General features: G+C 41.1%; 1 protein-coding gene across 1 annotated transcript; it reads right to left on the reverse strand.

The window, feature by feature from the left end:
- Positions 1-1,118: 1,118 nt before the first annotated feature.
- On the reverse strand, positions 1,119-18,419 carry gclm (glutamate-cysteine ligase, modifier subunit). Its single transcript, XM_067989951.1, has 7 exons — positions 18,262-18,419; positions 17,959-18,024; positions 14,328-14,412; positions 12,498-12,554; positions 5,575-5,777; positions 4,624-4,738; positions 1,119-3,047 (listed from the first exon to the last, which is right to left on the reverse strand). Exons 1-7 carry the CDS (start codon positions 18,382-18,384, stop codon positions 2,878-2,880), a joined length of 819 nt encoding a protein of 272 aa, XP_067846052.1. The 5' UTR covers positions 18,385-18,419; the 3' UTR covers positions 1,119-2,877.
- Positions 18,420-19,196: the final 777 nt, after the last annotated feature.

Here is a 19,196-nt window from a genome sequence, read left to right on the forward strand (position 1 = left end):
ATTTGCTCCATAATCCTAATTAAACCCACATCCCTACCCTCAGTGCTGATTCAGGGATTGTTCCAGCTTGCCCAATGGCTCATTGTGTTTATTTGGTAAGTAGCTGAGCCACAAAGACAAGGCAGTCCTGATTTCTGCCGTGTTCACTGATCTCAGTTGTGATTGCATTAGGGGCACAATTACTTTCACTGTCCCTGTAATAGGGAAGGAAAACTCAGCTAGAGGTCCCCCTCTTGATCACCATCCTGGAAGCACAAGTGTGAACAACAGGCAAGAGCAGGATCAGGCTTGGCTGGGATAAATGCTATAGTCCAATAACTTTTTGACACATTATCTAAGCTCACAAGTGGCCACTTTAGTTTATGAACTAGGGGGAAGATACCAGAGGGAACCAGTCATCCTCACCTCAACCAGGAATCAGTATTCAGAAGAAAGCAGGAAAAAAATGTTTACAGGATTGTTACTGATGAGGGAGCCCATCCATCTAGAATTTTAAAAATATTCTCCCAATCACATTTTTGAAAAAAGAAGAAATCCTTTCATAATGTCAAGCACAAATCAGGGCTCTCCTCACCAGTTCTATTCCATGAAGCTTCCAAGTGGAAGATCTTTGTATTATCAGAATATCTGTACTTCATCTTGCCCTCCTTACATGTCATCCATCAACTCTTGTGTACAGATCTTCACCTAAGACCAATAACTGGGGAAAAGGTAAAATCTTTTCACTCATATCCACTGAGAAGACTTGCACTTGTACATCAGAGTACTCTAATGGAGTGCCAGTTTATGTTCCCATGCAATAGATTTTCTAAAGGACAAATGATGTTGAGCGTAATGCCCAGCTTACTCAAGTATATGTGATGTCAAATATTATTTATATATCTATATTAAAAGCTTGTTGTGAGATGTGCAGACTATACAAGTGCCAACCCCAACTGCTGTAAACACTTCCAGTCACACTCTAAGAACACCCTGACTATAAAACAGCCTGTCCTTCAACTATATGTGAGCAACACCACAGAAGAGCTGCTAGCACACACTGATTCCTTTAAAGTGTCTTAGTTTCTGAACTTGATGCAAAGGCAAAAACATGTTGAATAAATAGAAAATCAGTGAGGGGCATTTAGATCACACTTTTAATGTGCAAATCACCTCAAATGCATTACATAGCCAAGTAAACAAAATATAACATCTTATCATAGATTCACTATTTCCAAATATGTACTATTTCATTAGAACTACTGTACATTCAAGCTTGTAAAGTACTTCAGCCTAAACATGTTAAGCACAAAGTTGATAGTTTTAAAAAATAGCATCAATAAATTATGACCAAAAGTGGCCCCAAGTTACAATTTCAATCAACTTTTGTTAAGGATAATGCTCCAGAGGGGCATCCCCATGATTTATGGTCAAGATTTTCTTCAAGAGCAGCAAGCAGATGAATGTGTAGGTTGAATATCACTTTATTTGTGGCTAATTATTTTTGAACTTGGCTTTTTCTTCAAAAGCCCCTGCCCTCCAAATCAGTGGCTCGCATGATGCACTCATGCATACAGAAGCATTTTAAACTGTCATCCATCCCACCAATTACAAGTGGACTGCAGCACTGTACTCTACCCAGTAATAGAGCCCCTAGTGAATCCCCTGCCATTACTGCTCATTCCCATCACTCATTATAACCTACAAACTTTGCTCTATTTTCCACTGCTCCGCAAAGTCCACCTCAACCAACCTAGCCACTGAACTCACCAACTACTAAGTGACTGCATCACAGTACAGCAATGTGTGGCAGGGAATATAACAACTTTTAGTGACAGCATGTTCCTGCATAATAAAGCAATTATGTTGTCTTAACTTCAAAAAAAATTAAACTACTAGAAATTAATAATCCATGTGGCATTAACAAAATAAACATGAGGAGTCAGTGATTTGCAGAAAATAAGCCACCAGTGAGTCTGGCCTGATGTTATTCTGTGGTCTTTTTGCAGCAAGCTGCAGAGTCTAGTCGTCTATCCTCTACATTCCATGGAATTCATATTCAAACACATCCTTCTCTTAGCTGTCCTTAAGACAGTGGAGAATTTGGGATAGGCATGTGGGAGGGAGTTTAAAATGTTTCACTCCATCACAAATAACTGTACATCAGCAAGGTTTTCTTGATACACAACAATAGCAAACCTTCAAAACAAGATAAAAGTTATTTTCTAAAACATTACTGCCTTGTATGCCATAACCCAAATTTCATAATATGTTAGACACAGTAGCACAGGTTCAGTACTTGGAAAATTAGTTCAATGAAAACTATTCTGAAATGGAAAATGTCAATGGGTTACAATTTAAACAAAGAGACTATAGTTTAGTTGTATAAATAGCAATGACTTAGGCATTTGCCAACAGCTCATTTTAACTTAAGGGTTCAGCCTGACGTTTGTCCAGGTAAGCTGTGGACCATAAATCTGCACCTGTCTGAAGGTTTTCTTTTATTTGTATTCGTGTCTTTGAACAAGTACCCATGTCATTTTCCCAAAAAATACATGAACTACAAAAAGTAAATACATTCTTCACATATCTTTAAAACCAAAAATACTTTGTTTAAAAAAAAGGAATTTAACAGAACAGCCAGTTAAATCAACAGGTAGAAACAGTGTACAATATGCAAAACACAATCTGGTTTTGCGATGCATTCTTTTCAACTCAGTAAATTTTTTTTTTCCTTTTTTAAAAAATTTATCTTGGACCCAGTAATAGATAATCAAAAAAGATCAAAAGGCATTTGGTCAATAGTGCAGCTTCTAGGATTTCTTCCTTTGCATATCATGCATAAATTGGTTCATAAAAGTGCTAGTCCAATCAGCTGGTTTCTCTTCAAAGATGATCCTAATAATGAATTCTTTTAGCATATACAAGGTAGCCCTTTGATTTAATAATTCCTCTGCTTTTAACAATTACTGAATAGCGCAGCACCCACTTCGTTATCCATTCATATGCCAGATTGTCTTGAATGCTGGCAATAACGGCCTCTTGAAAACTTAACATGGGAATCAGTTCTTGAATTAAAAAAAAATCCATTTAGTGTAGAATTATTTAAAACATTAAGCTCAGTGATTATGCTTTAGAGAATGCACTATAAGATAAAAAGGACTTGCATTTACATAGTGCCTTCATCAGTCTCTCAAAACAATCCAAACCACTTCACTTGCAAAGAATTACTTTGAAATGCAGCAATTTATGCAGGCAAATGTGGTGATTATTGTCTATTTTAAAAAAATCATTTTTGTAATATGGGCATCGCTCGCAAGGCTGGCATTTATTGCCCATTCCTAGTTGCCCTCAAGAAGGTAGTGGCGAGCCTTCTTCTATTGTGCACAGCAAGATTCTACAGATGAGATAAATGATTAATCTTTTTTTTGGTGGTATTGGTTCAGGGTGCAATGTTGGCCAAGACACCAGAACTCCATGCTTCCCCAAGTGCCATGGGATCTTGTAGTCCATCTGAACCACTAGAACAAGCAAACGGGACCTCATCTTTAACACCACATTTGAAAAATGCTGCATTTCAACAATGCAGTGCTTCATTCACTGAAGAGATTCTGGGGAGAATATTCAGGCAGGATTCCTGCTAAGGAAAAGGTCTGGGCTCAGCTGTGATGTTCCCGACTTTCAAACAGTATGCTGAGATTCACTTCCTTGGCTCACGCAGAATGGTGATTTGACCAAGCCTGGGTGACACCAATGGAAACATATCCCTGCAGCATCAGCAACTTCAGGACAGAACAAAATAAATGGTGAAGGAGGTGGAAGAAAAAAAAAACAGAAGCTCATCAAACAGAAGCTCATCCAGCAGAACCCCACTCACCCCTGTCATTTTCATTTCTTTAAAAAAAAATCAGTGCATTATCTTTCTTTCCTGAAGGTGCTGAATTTTGCTCCACAAGTGTTGACCGCCCTCTGCTAGTTCATCCAAACGGTCATTCTTCATGCACAAGCCTAAAAAGTCAAGTCTCAGCAGGCTCTTTCTCCACAGAGCCAAACTCGATCCTATCATTACTTTAACACTTTCTATTTTAAATTGTAATATTCCTGTACATAACAGACCAAGTCTTAACACAGAACTCATTAAAATAACCTGACAGCAAGCTTAAGAGAGTCAAATATAAATTAGTCAAATTTTACATTCTTGCATAATATTACAGGTCTGGGCTGTGGGCAAGATTTACAAATAAATTCTATGGAAGTGACTCCAGCTGCCGTTTCTGGTGCTGTCTGTTGTTGGGATGGACTAATCTCAAGCACCTTTGTTGAAGAGCAGTAATCCGAGTGCAAACCACTTTTTTTTAGGCCAACTGCAACAACCTGCTCTCTGTACGACAGAAGAAGCAAAGCGAACATTTCTACAAGATATCTTATTGAGGGTAAACTTACCTGACATCTGTAGTAACAATGTAGATTGACATTTCTTCTCAACGTGAAGGTAAAATTTAACAGGAAAATAGGTGATGCTCAGTTTGTTTAACTAAGGGCAACCTCCAACCAACCCCTATCTCAAACGCCAAACATGTATCAGAGAGTCTCTCTCTCTCTCTCACACACACACACACACACACACACACACACACACCTCACCTTTAGGGTCACTGTGAGTCAGTAACTGTATGTCATATTCTTTAGCAAAGGCTGTAAGCTCTGGTGGCATTACACAACAGGAAGCTAAATTCACCTGGTTACTGCTAGGTTTTACCTAGACATGGAGAAAAAAAATGAACAGTTACAGGCAACACTAGGTAAACTCACCGATGCAATTTTTGAACTCCAATGCAGCAAACTATTCACTGTAGAGTTGCACTGTTTGTAATTCCTAATCAAACCACAAAAACCTGTTACAAACTTGTTCTCCCATTTTTTTTTTAACTATTATGTACAGCATTTATGAGTAACCAAATCTCAGATGAAGATAATATTTTATACAGTCAATCTCCAACCTTCCCCTCCCCTTCTGAAAGGGAAGCATTCCACAGATTTGGCCATTCCTCACGCGCGAGCTCAGAGTTAATTTTGGAGGCTATTCAACTGGGGACGTTCCGGTCAAGTTTGACCCTGTCTACACTCTATGCCTACAAATAAACATCTTCCAGCACAAGGCTCTGGATAACTATCAAGTCCAGGAACTTGGCCAATTTTTGCTCCTGCTGTGTGGCCCAAGGACACAGAGGTCAATTGCAGCACATCCATTGGCATCCCAGTGGAGATCAGTTAACTCAGCACAGATCAAGAATTAAACCTGGCAGCATTGAGCCAAGCCGATCCTATCATTACCCAATGATCACATGCACACTTCCAGCAGGGGTCAATGTATAGGAATCAAGAATGGGAACCCTGGTCAGTTTCCCCACTTAACCCAGGGCATCCACTTTGTATAATTTTAATGCCAAACATTGAAATGTAAAAGCAGGAAGATCAATACAGCTATTTCTCAAACATAAAAGGATAAGATAAATTTAAAGATGCAGTAAATCTATTAGTCTTCAAAAGTCTACAGACAGAACTATATCCAAGAATATCTCAACCTGCTATTACCTGAGCCCACTGATAGAGTTGCTCTAAAAGTACTTTATCCAAATCAGATGTACCAATTGCTACAATGCTTTGACTTTGAACAAGATTTTCCAGTTCTTCCCAATATGGTTGCAGGTGCTCGAGAGAAAGACTAGCTCCATCTGCGAGTGGAGGAGGAGCAATTATCACAGAGTCCAGCTGTGACACAGTAAGTGCTGAACAAGCTGCATTAAATACAAAATTCAGGTTATTTCCTGGACAACATTTTAAACCTTTATAGTGTTAATTAGCACTTTTTTGCTTATAGAAAACAGATAGCTGGTAAAAAAAAAATCACTAATTTGAAAAAAGTGACATTGTTTGAGAAACATTTTTTGTATAATAGCAGATTGCTGTCTGTGATGAGAAAGCTTACCTTATAAATGAATAAAGCTAGCAGTAATCTTTGGAGGAGAAAAATGACCCAAGGGTCCAACTGATTAATAGAGTCATAGAGTTATACAGCACGGATAGAGGCCCTTCGGCCCATCGTGTCCGCGCCGGCCATCAAGCCCAGTCTAATCTAATCCCATATTAAATGCTAGAAGATTTGACACTATTGGGAAATAATTCACAGGACATCTGGCACTTTCCATGTATATCTGCAGTTTAGCAGAGCATAGTAATGACTAACATAGTAATGGCAGGCACCTTTTAACAGCTGGGTAGTCATTAACAAATGCCAAAAATTACCAAATTTAAATTCATATGTGTTTATGTATCTTTATGGCACTATAAACATTATTATGTTTTTCCCAGAGGCTGGCACGTTAACTGGTTGATTGATGTCTTTCCAGTATGCAAACATTATGGCCATCATTTTTAAAGCTGTTACCTCAATAATAAAAAAAAATTAAACTTGAGCATTCAGTAAATTCGTTTTTTCAAAAAAGGCATGGAAATGGACTGGTTCATTGGTATGTTGTCAATTGTGATCGTACATGTTATCTGTAGCAAACTCCTGGCCATGTTAAACTACAATCACCATCACGATGTACACTGAGTCACTTATTTAAAAAAAGTGAGAGCAAACCATTAAGAACCAAGAAACAGTCAAGTTGTATCCTCAACAGCTAAGGCAAGTGAATAGGACAGAAGGCAGCAAATTAACCACACAGAAGAACTATAGGAGCTACATGGTCGTGCACTTATAATTAGGTAAACTACTAACGTGGGAATCAGTAGCAATCCCAGTGGTATTGTTAACGGTTAACTATTTCCATTCTAATAGATGGAGATTAATTGTATCCTTCAAGTAGATGATATAAAGATAGGTGGAAAAGCAAGTTGCGAGGAGGACACAAAGTGTCGGCAAAGGGATATTTACAGGTTAAGCAAATGGGCAAAAATTTGGCAGATGGAATATAATGTGGGAAAATGTGAAGTCATCCACTTTGGGAGGAAAAATAAAAAAAGCAAAATATTATTTGAATGGAGAAATACTACAAAATGCAGCGATACAGAGGGATCTGGGTGTCCTCATACACAAAAATTCAACATACAGGTGCAGCAGGTAATCCGGAGATGGAGTATAAAAGCAGGGAAGTCGTGCTACAACTGTACAGGGTGGTGAGACCACACCTGGAGTACTGCGTACAGTTCTGGTGCCCTTATTGAAGGAAGGATGTACTTGCATTGGAGGCAGTTCAGAGAAGGTTCACTAGGTTGATTCCAGGTATGGAAAGGTTGTCTTATGAGGAAAGATTGAACAGGTTGGGTCTATACTCATTGGAGTTTAGAAGAATGAGAGGAGACCTTATTGAAACATATGATAATGAGGGGACTCGATAGGGTAGATGCTGAGAGGATGTTACCCCTTCATGGGGGAATCTAAAACTAGGGGGCATAGTCTCAGAATAAGGGGTCACCCGTTTCAGACAGAAATGAGGAGGAATTTCTTCTCCCAGAGGGTTGTGAATCTTTGGAATTCTTTACCCCAAAAAGCTATGGAAACTGAGTCATTGAATCCATTCAAGGCTGAGTTCGACAAATTTTTGATCAGCAAGGGAGTCAAAGGATATGGGGAAAGGGCAGGAAAGTGGAGTTGAGGCAAAAATCAGATTAGCCATGATCTCATTAAATGGCAGAGCAAGCTTGAAGGGCCAAATGGCCTACTCCTGCTCCTGCTCCTATCTCTTATGGTTTTATAGAGCAACATTTTCAAAAGACAACTGTCCCTGCAAAATACATTCATAATTGGAACTTCCCCCCCCCCCCCCCCCCCCATCCCCACCCCCTGAAAATGCATTTCAAGAAGAATCTGCTTAAAGTTTTGTTAAATGTTTACAAGGTCCAGGTTTTAGAAAAACATATTGCAACAAGATTTTACTAGTAATTAACTGCCAATGTCTCAAAACATTTGCAATGTTGTCAAAGTTTTGGTCCTTCTGTTTGAATGTCATCACAGGTCAATGAGAGTGCAACATTCAGTTAGTGTACATTACAGAAAGACCCAAACTGTATAAAGCCACCCAGTGCTTACTGTATATAGTAACCACAAACCCCAGAGTGATTTCAAGGCTGTGACCAAATCTTAGCTCTTAAGATGTGAATTATGAGTCAATTGAATTCCGCAATTAGACACATGGCTTGTAGTTGCTCCCAGGTTTTTATTCTCTATTTATGGAATATGTTCTCCGATTATATGCGTATAGAAGATTAAGGGGTGATCTAATTGAGGTGTTTAAGATGTTTAAAAGGATTTGATAGGGTAGATAGAAACTATTTCCTCTGGCGGGCGAGTCCAGAACAAGGGGGTATAACCTTAAAATTAGAGCGAGGCTGTTCAGGAGTGATGTGGTTGCAACCTACTAGCTGACTGGTGAACTCTCATTGCTGTCAGGAAGCACTTCACACAGTAGTGAAAATCTGGAACACTCTTCCCCCAAAAAGCTTTTGAGATTAGATCAAATGAAAATTTCAAAACTGAGATTGATAAGATTTGTTAGGCAAGGGTATTAAGGGTTACGGAACCAAAGCAGGTAGATGGAGTTAAGATACAGATCAGCCATGATCTAACTGAATGACAGAACAGGCTTGAGGGGTTGAATGGCCTACTCCTGTTCCTATATTCATTTTGTGATTGAAAGATACCAGAAAAGATGCATCATTTGGAATGGTCTCAGCAGCAACACTAATGCACCATTTGAGATTTGAATACTCCTGAGCTAGGTTCAGTGGCTGTTCCAAGCACAAACACAGTGCTTGCAATTGCAACAGATAATAGTAGTCTAAATTTACTGAATTGGCACAGGAATAATATTACAGATAAAATGTCAGGGGCATGAATATTTAAACACTGTCATTCCTGGTCCCTGTATATGCAAAAATAACCCAGCCCATGAACACACAGAGAGCAGACCAGCCTTTAACTGATGTGACATGTACAGCACACAAAGTGCAAGCATCTTGGGCTCAGATTCGGATTTAAATTACATCTGTTTAATCCACAAAGATTGGGGTGCGTACTGACCATTTGGCCCATGGAATATTACCCACTCAAATAATTTTCAGAGGAAATCCCTCCCATCAAAAGAGCTGATTACTTATTACAAACCATATTAAACCTATTCATAGAAAGAATTCTTCCTCCTAATATCTTTAAAACATTCAATGATAGAAACATAGAAAATAGGAGCAGGAGTAAGCCATTTGGCCCTTCGAGCCTGCTCTGCCATTCAATATGATCATGGCTGATCCTCTATCTCAATACCATATTCCCACTCTTTCCCCATACCCCTTGATGCCTTTTGTGCCTGGAAATCTATCTAGCTCCTTCTTAAATATATTCAGTGACTTGGCCTTCTGTGGTAGAGAAAGCCACAGGTTCACCACCCTCTGAGTGAAGAAATTTCTACTCATCTCAGTCCTAAATGTCCTACCCCGTATCCTGAGACTGTGACCCCTCGTTCTGGACCCCCCCAGTCAGGGGAAACATCCTCCCTGTATCCAGTCTGTCTAGCCCTGTCAGAATTTTATACGTTTCAATGAGATCCCCTCTCATTCTTCTAAACTCGAGTGAATACAGGCCGAGTCAACCCAATCTCTCCTCATACGACAGTCCTGCCATCCCAGGAATCAGTCTGGTGAACCTTCGCTGCACTCCCTCTATGGCAAGTATATCCTTTCTTAGGTAAGGAGATCAAAACTGCACACAATATTCCAGGTGTGGTCTCACCAAGGCCCTGTATAACTATAGTAAGACATCATTGCTCCTGTACTCAAATCCTCTTGCAATGAAGGCCAACATACCATTTGCCTTCCTAACTGCTTGCTGCACCTGCATGTTTGCTTTCAGTGACTGGTGTACAAGGACACCCAGGTCCCTTTGCACATTATCATTCCGAATCTATCACCATTTAAATAATACTCTGCCTTTCTGTTTTTCCTTCCGAAGTGGATAACTTTACATTTATCCGCATTAAACTGCATCTGCCATGTATTTGCTCATTCACTCAACTTGTCTAAGTTGCCTTGAAGCCTCTTTGGATCCTCCTCACAACTCACAATCCCACCTAGTTTTGTGTCATCAGCAAACTTGGAAATATTACATTTGGTTCCCTCATCCAAATCATTGATATATAGTGACTTTTAAAAAAATTATTCGTTCATGGGATGTGGGCGTCGCTGGCATTTATTGCCCATCCCTAATTGCCCTTAAGAAGGTGGTGGTGAGCCGCCTTCTTGATTCGCTGCAGTCCGTGTGGTGAAGGTTCTCCCAGAGAGCTGTTAGGAAGGGAGTTCCAGGATTTTGACCCAGCGACGATAAAGGAACGGCGATATATTTCCAAGTCGGGATGGTGTATGACTTGGAGGGGAACATGCAGGTGGTGTTGTTCCCATGTACCTGCTGCTCATGTCCTTCTAGATGGTAGAAGTCGCGGGTTTGGGAGGTGCTGTCGAAGAAGCCTTGGCAAGTTGCTGCAGTGCATCCTGTGGATGGTACACTAGCTGGGGCCCAACCACTAGTCACTGCCTGCCACCCCGAAAAAGACCCATTTATTCTAATTCTGTTTCCTGTGTTAACCAATTTTCAATCCATGCCAGTATATTACCACCAATCCCATGTGCTTTAATTTTGCACACTAACCTCTTATGTGGGACTTTATCAAAGGCCTTCTAACAATCCAAATAAATCAAATCCACTGGTTCTCCCTTATCTATTCTACCAGTTACATCCTCAAAAAATTCCAGTAGGTTTGTCAAACATGATTTCCCTTTCATAAATCCATGTTGACTTTGTCTAATCCTGTTGATATTTTCTAAGTGTCCTGTTATCACATCGTTTATAACAGACTCTAGCATTTTCCCTACTACTGATGTTAGGCTAACCGGTCTGTAGTTCCCTGTTTTCTCTCTCCCTCCTTTTTTAAACAGTGGGGTTACATTTGCCACCCTTCAATCTGCAGGAACTGTTCCATAATCTATATACCATAATCTATAGAATTTTGGACGATGACAACTAATGCATCCACTATTTCCATGGCTACCTCTTTTAGTACTCTGGGATGCAGATTATCAGGCCCTGGGGATTTATTGACTTTCAGTCCCATTAATTTCTCCGGCACTATTTTTTTTTACTGATACTATTTTCCTTTAATTCCTCCTTCTCACTAGTCCCTTGGTTCCCTAGCATTTCTGGGAAGTTATTTGTGTCCTCTTCCATGAAGACAGAACTGAAGTATTTGTTTAATTGCTCTGCCATTTCCTTGTTCCCCATTATAAATTCTCACGTTTCTGACTGTAAGGGACCTACATTTGTCTTCACTAATCTTTTTCTTTTTACATACTTGTAGAAGCTTTTACAGTACACTTTTATGTTCCTTGCAAGTTTACTCTCATACTCTATTTTTCCCCTCTTAATCAATCTCTTGGTCCTTTTTTGTTGAATTCTAAACTGCTCCCAATCCTCAGGCTTGCTACTTTTTCTGGCAACTTTATATGACTCCTCTTTGGATCTAATACGATCCTTAATTTCTTTTGTTAGCAATGGTTGGGCCGCTTTTCCTTTTGTGTTTTTGTGCCAGAATGATGTTCATACCAACAACTTTTATAAAGTTAATAACCTTGTATACATTTACAGAGCAAGAAGATTTGTTATCGTAACACACTTGAAATGAACCTCATTGTTTGGATTTAGACACCTCATGGGATTCCTTGCAATACTAAATTCAAAATGAACAGACTTGACCACAACACAAGTGACAAAAGTTTCAAGTATCGGTTCTAGTTGGTTTCATCAGTCGCTTAAAATGTGGCATCATGCCAAGACGGGTGTAATATTCCATCTATACACTAGCTAATTAACATTAGTAGTTAAAATTTGGAAAGCATCATTACAAGCAAAACAGATGGTATACCTAGCTGATGTGTTGTATCTAGGCGAATACTGCGTGTGGTCATTTAATGGTACGTGGCCAGTTAGCATCCGATCCAAATGACATTTCAGAGGTTGTAGATTTGTTATTTGAAAAGATTAAATACATCCACATTGGCAGTAATGGAATTTTGCTATAAATACCCTGATGAGCTGTGTAATTAATCTTGTGTTGAGATGGTTGTGTTTTGTTTGACAATTTTCTTCTTAAAAAGTGAAATTCGATCTAGGTTAGCAACAGGGCAGTGGAAACTTGTCACATGGGTCAGCCCACAATGGCATCTACCGCTACAGAACCCATAGCTAATGTATAAAAACATGATAATCAATTGCATCCAGCATGGATTCTCTACATCACTGTATTCACCATTACTAAGCTGATATATCATTTGAATAAATGCCCATTGACTAACGCTATAGCAGGTATGATTATTTCTAAACATGTTGAACTTCTATTTAAAAAGGATGCAAATATAACAAGTACACTGAAGAGCAAATAAAAATCCAATACCTAATTTTTGCCACATACCTTTTTCCACTGCATCCTTGATGCCTGAGAAGTCGGGGTCACTGAGAAAAAGTTTTGCTGCACATAAGGGGAAAAAAACAATTGTTGTGTTGACTAATGCAAATGTTTGCAGACAGCAAATCAAAGTACCAAAAGCACAATGTGGAAGTGCATGAAGGGATACTTGACCATATTAATTCTTTATTAATTCACTTAACTCACATAATAGACTTAGTCACAAATACACATAGAAGCACAACTGTGTAATTACTTTCGAGTTTCTCACATTGATAATTAATTTAGTTGGGCAAGTCGCCTAGCACAGCCTGTCCTCCCCCCGAGATAGGGATGTAACTAACTACAGGAATAAATGGCCATATAGCCTTGAGACTAGCTACAGCCGACTGATAACGAGAGACAGGAACGTAGGGAGAAAGCAGATGACTAACACTTTCTCAGGCCTACATGCAAGGTAACAAGATGGCTATGGGTGTTCAAGGGCGGGCTCCCTATTTGATTGACCAACTACCTGAGCCAATAAAGAATGTACATGTACACCATATTCTGTAACAGGTGGGCATTGTTTACTGAATTGTATAAACGTGAGCTGTTTCTTTAACTTGGCGAAGTTGTACCCTCAACCATTGTTTTGAGGTGCTCTTCCACTTGTATACAAGTTAAGGTTCAATAAAGTTTCTCTTTGTACCACTTGTTTGGGTGTTAATGCATTTGTATAGTAATAAGTAATATTAAGTTTCAACAACAATCAAAATTAATATACAGACAAATGTAAAAACAGCAAAACAGTGAAGAACTCACCTCAAAATATTTCAACTCAAAAAATAAATTCAAATAAAACACAATGTGCACCTGCAGGTCACGGCTCTTTACTAGGCACCCACTCAACAGTTAATTCCAGGTTTATTTGTATCTTTGTTGTTCGTGAAGTTGCCTGTGTCTGCTTCCATTTTAAGGATCGGGGCACTGGAAGTCAAACTCTTTTACTGAATGCAGCTTGGGGCACACTCTTACATGGAAAATGCAGTTTAACCGAGTGGTAAATTTGGGGAAAAAGAACAGAGAATGGAAATATACCTAGATAGTAAAATTCTCAATGGAGTGCAGATCTAAGGGTGCGAATACAGATTGAAAGCCGAAAAGGCATAAAAAGGGAAATGGGATTTATTTATAGGGGCACAATACAAAAGCAACGAAGTGATGACGAATCTGTACAAGACACTGGTCAGGCCACATTTGGGGCACTGTGGCTATTGGAGCTTGGAAAAAGATTCATTAGACAGACACCAGACTATAGTTATGAGACTTGAAAAACTGGAACTGCATTAGCTGGAGCAGAGAAGGCTAAGGGAATACCTAATTCTAACGTTAAAGATTATGAAAGGGCTTGAGAGGGTAAATAGTGAAAGGTTTCCATCAGTCAGTACATAAATTTAGTATTAGTGCTGGAAGGATAATGGGGAGGTGCATTTTTCACGCAAATTACATAGAATTAACAGCACTAAACAGGCCATTCAGCCCAACAGGTCTATGCCTCATTCCACCTTACTTCATCTCATCCTATCACCATATCTTTCTCCCTCATTACTTATCTAGCTTTCCCTTAATGGTTATTAGAATATAGAATACATTATCACAACCGGAGTAAATGAAGAGCGGACAGATTAGTTTACATGGAGAGTTTACATCTACAAAATTGGCAGGCTAGACCACGTTGCTCTTTTAACTGATAATGGAACAATCCAGTGAAAGGGAAAAGAATTGGGGGGGTGGGGGGGAGAAAAGAGAAAAGAAAAGGCTGCCATCTTTGGACACTTTATCCTACTACATTACCTGAGACTTTCACTTCCTCCCTCTCCTCGGGGCTTATTGAGTCTACTTCCTGAGTAATGGTACATTCCAGTGTAGCAGGTGGCTCCTGCAACAAACCAAAAGTAGACATTGAATTTTGGAGGTTAGAAACACCCAAGAAACAAATATTGCTGCGCATAGTGCTTCCTGTCGCCTGTAGAGGCTTGGTGCAAATATGTGTAGGCTGCAATTGATAAATTGGTCAATACCCCTTTAACCTTTTCTTCCTGGAACAGATTACAGCCATGCATTACAGCTGCCTACATTGGAACCTAATGGTCTACACTTACTTTTCCTTTGAAAGTTAACAATAGCTTCCCCATAGCTCAATTGGTAAATGCACAGCAATGTGGAATAGATCCATACATGCCAGGAAGGTTCCCAAATTCAACCCTAGGTCAAAGAGTCCAGTAATGTAATAAATTACCACCGACAGTTCCTGCTGCACCATAAGTGAACATAATACTGTTTCAGCATTTTCTCACCAAATGGTGCTGCTGAAAAAGTGATGTCAAGAAAATCAACTTCATTTAAGCTGCAGCAACATTAATTTTTGCTCAAATTGCTGCTGTTGCTTTTTTAAAATGATCAGAATTTGGTTGCAATTATTACTTCAGCTAAAAACTACATTAAATCAATGCTGCTGCAGGATTGGAGGCTGCAGTTTTGTATATAAATAGGGATATAGTTGATCTCAGCCAGAGCAGCAGTTTGGGTGCCTGCTACAAATTTGGATCCATTGATACCTTCTCCGGCCCAATGACATCAGTCACTCCCATAAATGTCTGTGAATCTTTCTTTTATGGAAGTTGACTCACATTTCCCTATATCTGCTTGTACAAAAGCATGACCTGGGAAAGGGAGGGGCAGGGTAAAGGTGATGTAACAATAGTACCCGCCTTGTCACCTGAACCAGATATTTGTGTCTTTCGTATTTCAATCTCTCTGAAGCTAGCCTGCGAAAACACGGTGAGACAAGGCTCGATACAAATCCTTAAGCTGCTTTACTTCACAGTGAACGAACATACAGGAAAACAGTTATGATCAGATTTACTTAGATCAGTACAACTTATCTTTGCATAATGATACAAAATAAGGAACACACCACACTTCCCCCACATCAATGGACTGTCCAACCGGCCATAAACAATATTTGCCAACTGTTCCTCCAGCATTTCTAACATTGAGCCCACCTAAAGTTTTTGCAGCTGCTCATGGTACAACTATTTTCAACACAGTATAAAAATTCAGTGCAGACATTTCAATCACAGGCCCATTCTGCAAAGTACACAGAACTTGTATTAATTGATTAATCAAGTATGATAAGCAATAGTGGAAAAACATCAGTGAAAAGAAATATGCTCAAAATCACCTTGGTAATCAACTCTGTTTTTAAACAGAGGAGGGTATAACTCATTCCTCCAGCCCACTCAAGTGCAGGCACCAAAACACAAAAGGTAATAGATATTAGAGGTAGAATATAATCCACAACCATTGCATTATTTAGAGCAGTTGATGCATCATCCACTGCATTACTGAGCCATGGAGACAAGGCAGAACCTAGGATTATATCTTAATCTCTGTTGTGTTCTGAGATTAGTTATCTTCAGGCAGGGTAGTACTGGCAGCACTACAGTCAGTCTTAGGGCCCGACTAGGGAGGGGGAAAAATAATAAAAATAAAATCAACCAAGGTTCCCTCTCCCGATTGCTATTCTGCTAAAAGATGTGAATGTGACGAGCAAGATCAGGCTCTCCTGTAATGTTGTCAGCCACAAATGAACAGCCTGCCAACACTCGCTCTCTAGGCCAGGGGAGTCTGCAAATAGCCCAGGTCCAGATAACTCAGTTAGATTTACAAATACACTTTTATTCGCTGTTTGAATTTCATAGGGATTTGGATACGGCTCAGATTTTCTTAGGATTTATCTACCCATGAGGTGCCAGTGCTAAGTCAGAACACTAAGATTTGTTACAACCTGCAGCTTCATGTATATGTAAGTCAATGGGTATTTGATTTACTTGTGGCCGCTGAGATTCAATGGTTCGCACCCAAGCGACCAGGAACACTGACAGCTTGGTCACTCCTGCTCTGGCTCAAGGTGAGTGATCACTTAGGCAAAGTACTGGAGAACTAGCAGCACGAGGACAGTGAAAACAGAGGGACACAGTACTCTATGCATCTTCTCACATTTCATTAAATCAACCATGGTTGTCACGAGCCAGCATGGTTACTGAGTTAACCAGGAGAATTAGTTACAGCACTGGCTAATATTGACAGACAGGAGAAAAGGGTGAAACTTCCTTTTATATAGCATCTCAGGACTTCCCAAAGCACTTAGCATCCAATGAATTGCTTTCAGAAGTGCAGTCAGCAAGGGCCCACAAACAGCAAACAAAATAAATGACCAGTTAATTGGTTTTGACCAGTGTTGATCAAGGGAGAAATCTGGGCTAGGATATTGGGAGATCGCCCCCCACCATCTTCAAATGGTGCCATGGGATCTTCAATGCCCACTTGAACCACTGGATCAGGCAGGCAGCAGCTCCGACAACAGTACTGCACTGAAATGTCAGTCTAGATTAAGTACTCAAGTCATGGAGTAAGAACTGAAGCCATAACCTTCTGACTCAGATGCAGCTTAAATAAAGCTCCTGTTGCAAAAATGAAGAAAATGAAAACTCACAACCCATCATGATGTAGTGCTAAAAAATGTCTTAGCTCTGGCAGATTACACTAAACCACTGACACGCATGGCTCGTACATGGTCAATGTTCAGTAAACTGCATCTGCCAATCTGTTATATAGTAGATCTAGCAAAGGAGACTGGAGTCTTGCAGTGGGTGAACCCTAAAAATTAGTCTTTAAGAGAAGCAGAGGAACCAATACTCAAAATTAAAATATCACCTAAAAGGGAAATTACCCTAATTGATTTACTGTTATGTGGAGAGGAAAGCTGAAAAAAGACATTTTTAAAAATGTATTTCAGATTTGCAGCATTTCTACCAGTTATGCCAATGAAACAATCCTTTCCCTGAGATTTTTTTGTTTTGTTTTAAATGGCACATTGCCAGAGCAGAGCACGCTTTACCCGGCAAAGGAAGAACTTGCATTTTATATAGCACCTTTCATGATCTCACGACATCCCAATTGGACATATTTGTAGTCCCTGTTGTAATGTAGGAAACATGGCAGCCAATTTACACAGAGCAAGGTCCCTCAAAGAGCAATGAGATAATCTGTTTTTCAGCATTGTTGGTTGAGTGATAAATATATTCCAGGACAACAGGATGAACTCCCCTGCTGTTCTTAGAAATAGTACCATGGGATCTTTTACGTCCACCCATGTGGGCGGACGGGGCCTCGGTTTAACATCTCACCTGAAAGACAGCACCTCCGACAGTACAGCCCTGCACTGGAGTGTTAACCTGGATGGGGAAGGGGAGGAGGGGGGAAGGGGAGGAGGGGGGAAAGGAGGAAGAGGGGAGGGTAAGTGTTTCACTCCCAACACTGACCCCCCCCTACCTTATGGGTGTTTTTACTACATTAGCGGCGCTATATAAATGCAATGTTGTTGCAACTAGTTACTATTGAATGTAAAGAGATCGCTCACCTTCAACAGCTCGGGGTTGACCTGGGAGCACCATTTCTCCAGAGTCTCGCGAATACAATCCTGTAACTGCATGGAGAGAGAGAGAGTGTGTGTGAGGGGTCAAAGTCAACAGGCCTAGGCGGCGCAGGCCTGCTTCAAGCCGACCGCAGCGCCGCTCAGGAGAACTCCACCCCCTGCGGCCTGAGCTGCGGAGAGGCCTCCGCACCACCGCCTCCCGCTCAGCAGTCACCGCCCTACCGCCTCCGCACCACCGCCTCCCGCTCAGCAGTCACCGCCCTACCGCCCCCGCGCTCCGGGGCTCACCTCCTCGCTCGGCGAGGTCGGGCACTTCTTCTTGAGCCGACTCCAGTTGACGATGTTGCCGGTGTGGATGGAGACGGCTGAGGCCTGAGCGAACAGCTGCTTGCCGCCCTCCATCTCGCACATCGCACTGCCCACCGCTCCCAGCTTCGAGTCCACGCCCCCCCCCCCACCTCCCTAACAACAACGTCACAAGCCCCGACTCCCGCTTTACGTCACGGCCGGGCCTGCGTACGTCAAAAGGGCGCGCTCAACGCCACGCAATTTCTTCATTCGGCGTGCGTCACCAGCCCCGCCCACCACCGCGCAATCTAGCCCCGCCCACCACCGCGCAATCTAGCCCCGCCCACCACCGCGCAATCTAGCCCCGCCCACTCCAACAACGACAGGTAACGACGACTTGCATTTATATAGCGCCTTTAACATAGTAAAGCCTCCCAAGGAGCTTCGCAGGAGGGATTATCAAACAAAAATTTGACACCGAGCCACATAAGGACAGGTGACCAACAGAAAAGAGGAAGGTTTTAAGGAGCGTCTTAAAGGAGGAGAGAGAGGCGCAGAGGTTCAGGGAGGGAATTCCAGAGCTTAGGGCCTAGGCAGCTGAAGGGACGGCCGCCAATGGTGGAGCAATTAAAATGGGGGATGTGCAAGTGGCCAGAACTGGAGGGCCGCAGAGATCTCGGAGGGTAGTAGGGTTGGATGAGGTTACAGAGATAGGGAGGGACGAGGCCATGGAGGGATTTGAAAACAAGGATGAGAATTTTAAAATCGAGGCGTTCCCGGACCGGGAGCCAATGTAGGTCAGCGAGCACTGGGGTGATGGGTGAATGGGACTTGGTGCGAGTTAGGATACGGGCAGTAGAGTTTTGGATGAGCTCAAGTTTATGGAGGGTGGAAGATGGGAGGATGGCCAGGAGAGCATTGGAATAGTCGAGTCT

The sequence above is a fragment of the Heptranchias perlo genome, chromosome 9 (assembly GCF_035084215.1).
Source record: "Heptranchias perlo isolate sHepPer1 chromosome 9, sHepPer1.hap1, whole genome shotgun sequence".
Taxonomy (NCBI): domain Eukaryota; kingdom Metazoa; phylum Chordata; class Chondrichthyes; order Hexanchiformes; family Hexanchidae; genus Heptranchias; species Heptranchias perlo.

Excerpts from the sequence above, each read along its gene's own strand:
- gclm (XM_067989951.1), bottom strand. The coding sequence starts at position 18,384 with ATGTGCGAGATGGAGGGCGGCAAGCAGCTGTTCGCTCAGGCCTCAGCC. Across the intron at positions 14,413-17,958 it reads TCAACCCCGAGCTGTTGAAG|GAGCCACCTGCTACACTGGA; the intron begins GTGAGCGATCTC and ends GGTTTGTTGCAG. Across the intron at positions 12,555-14,327 it reads GGAGGAAGTGAAAGTCTCAG|CAAAACTTTTTCTCAGTGAC; the intron begins GTAATGTAGTAG and ends CCTTATGTGCAG.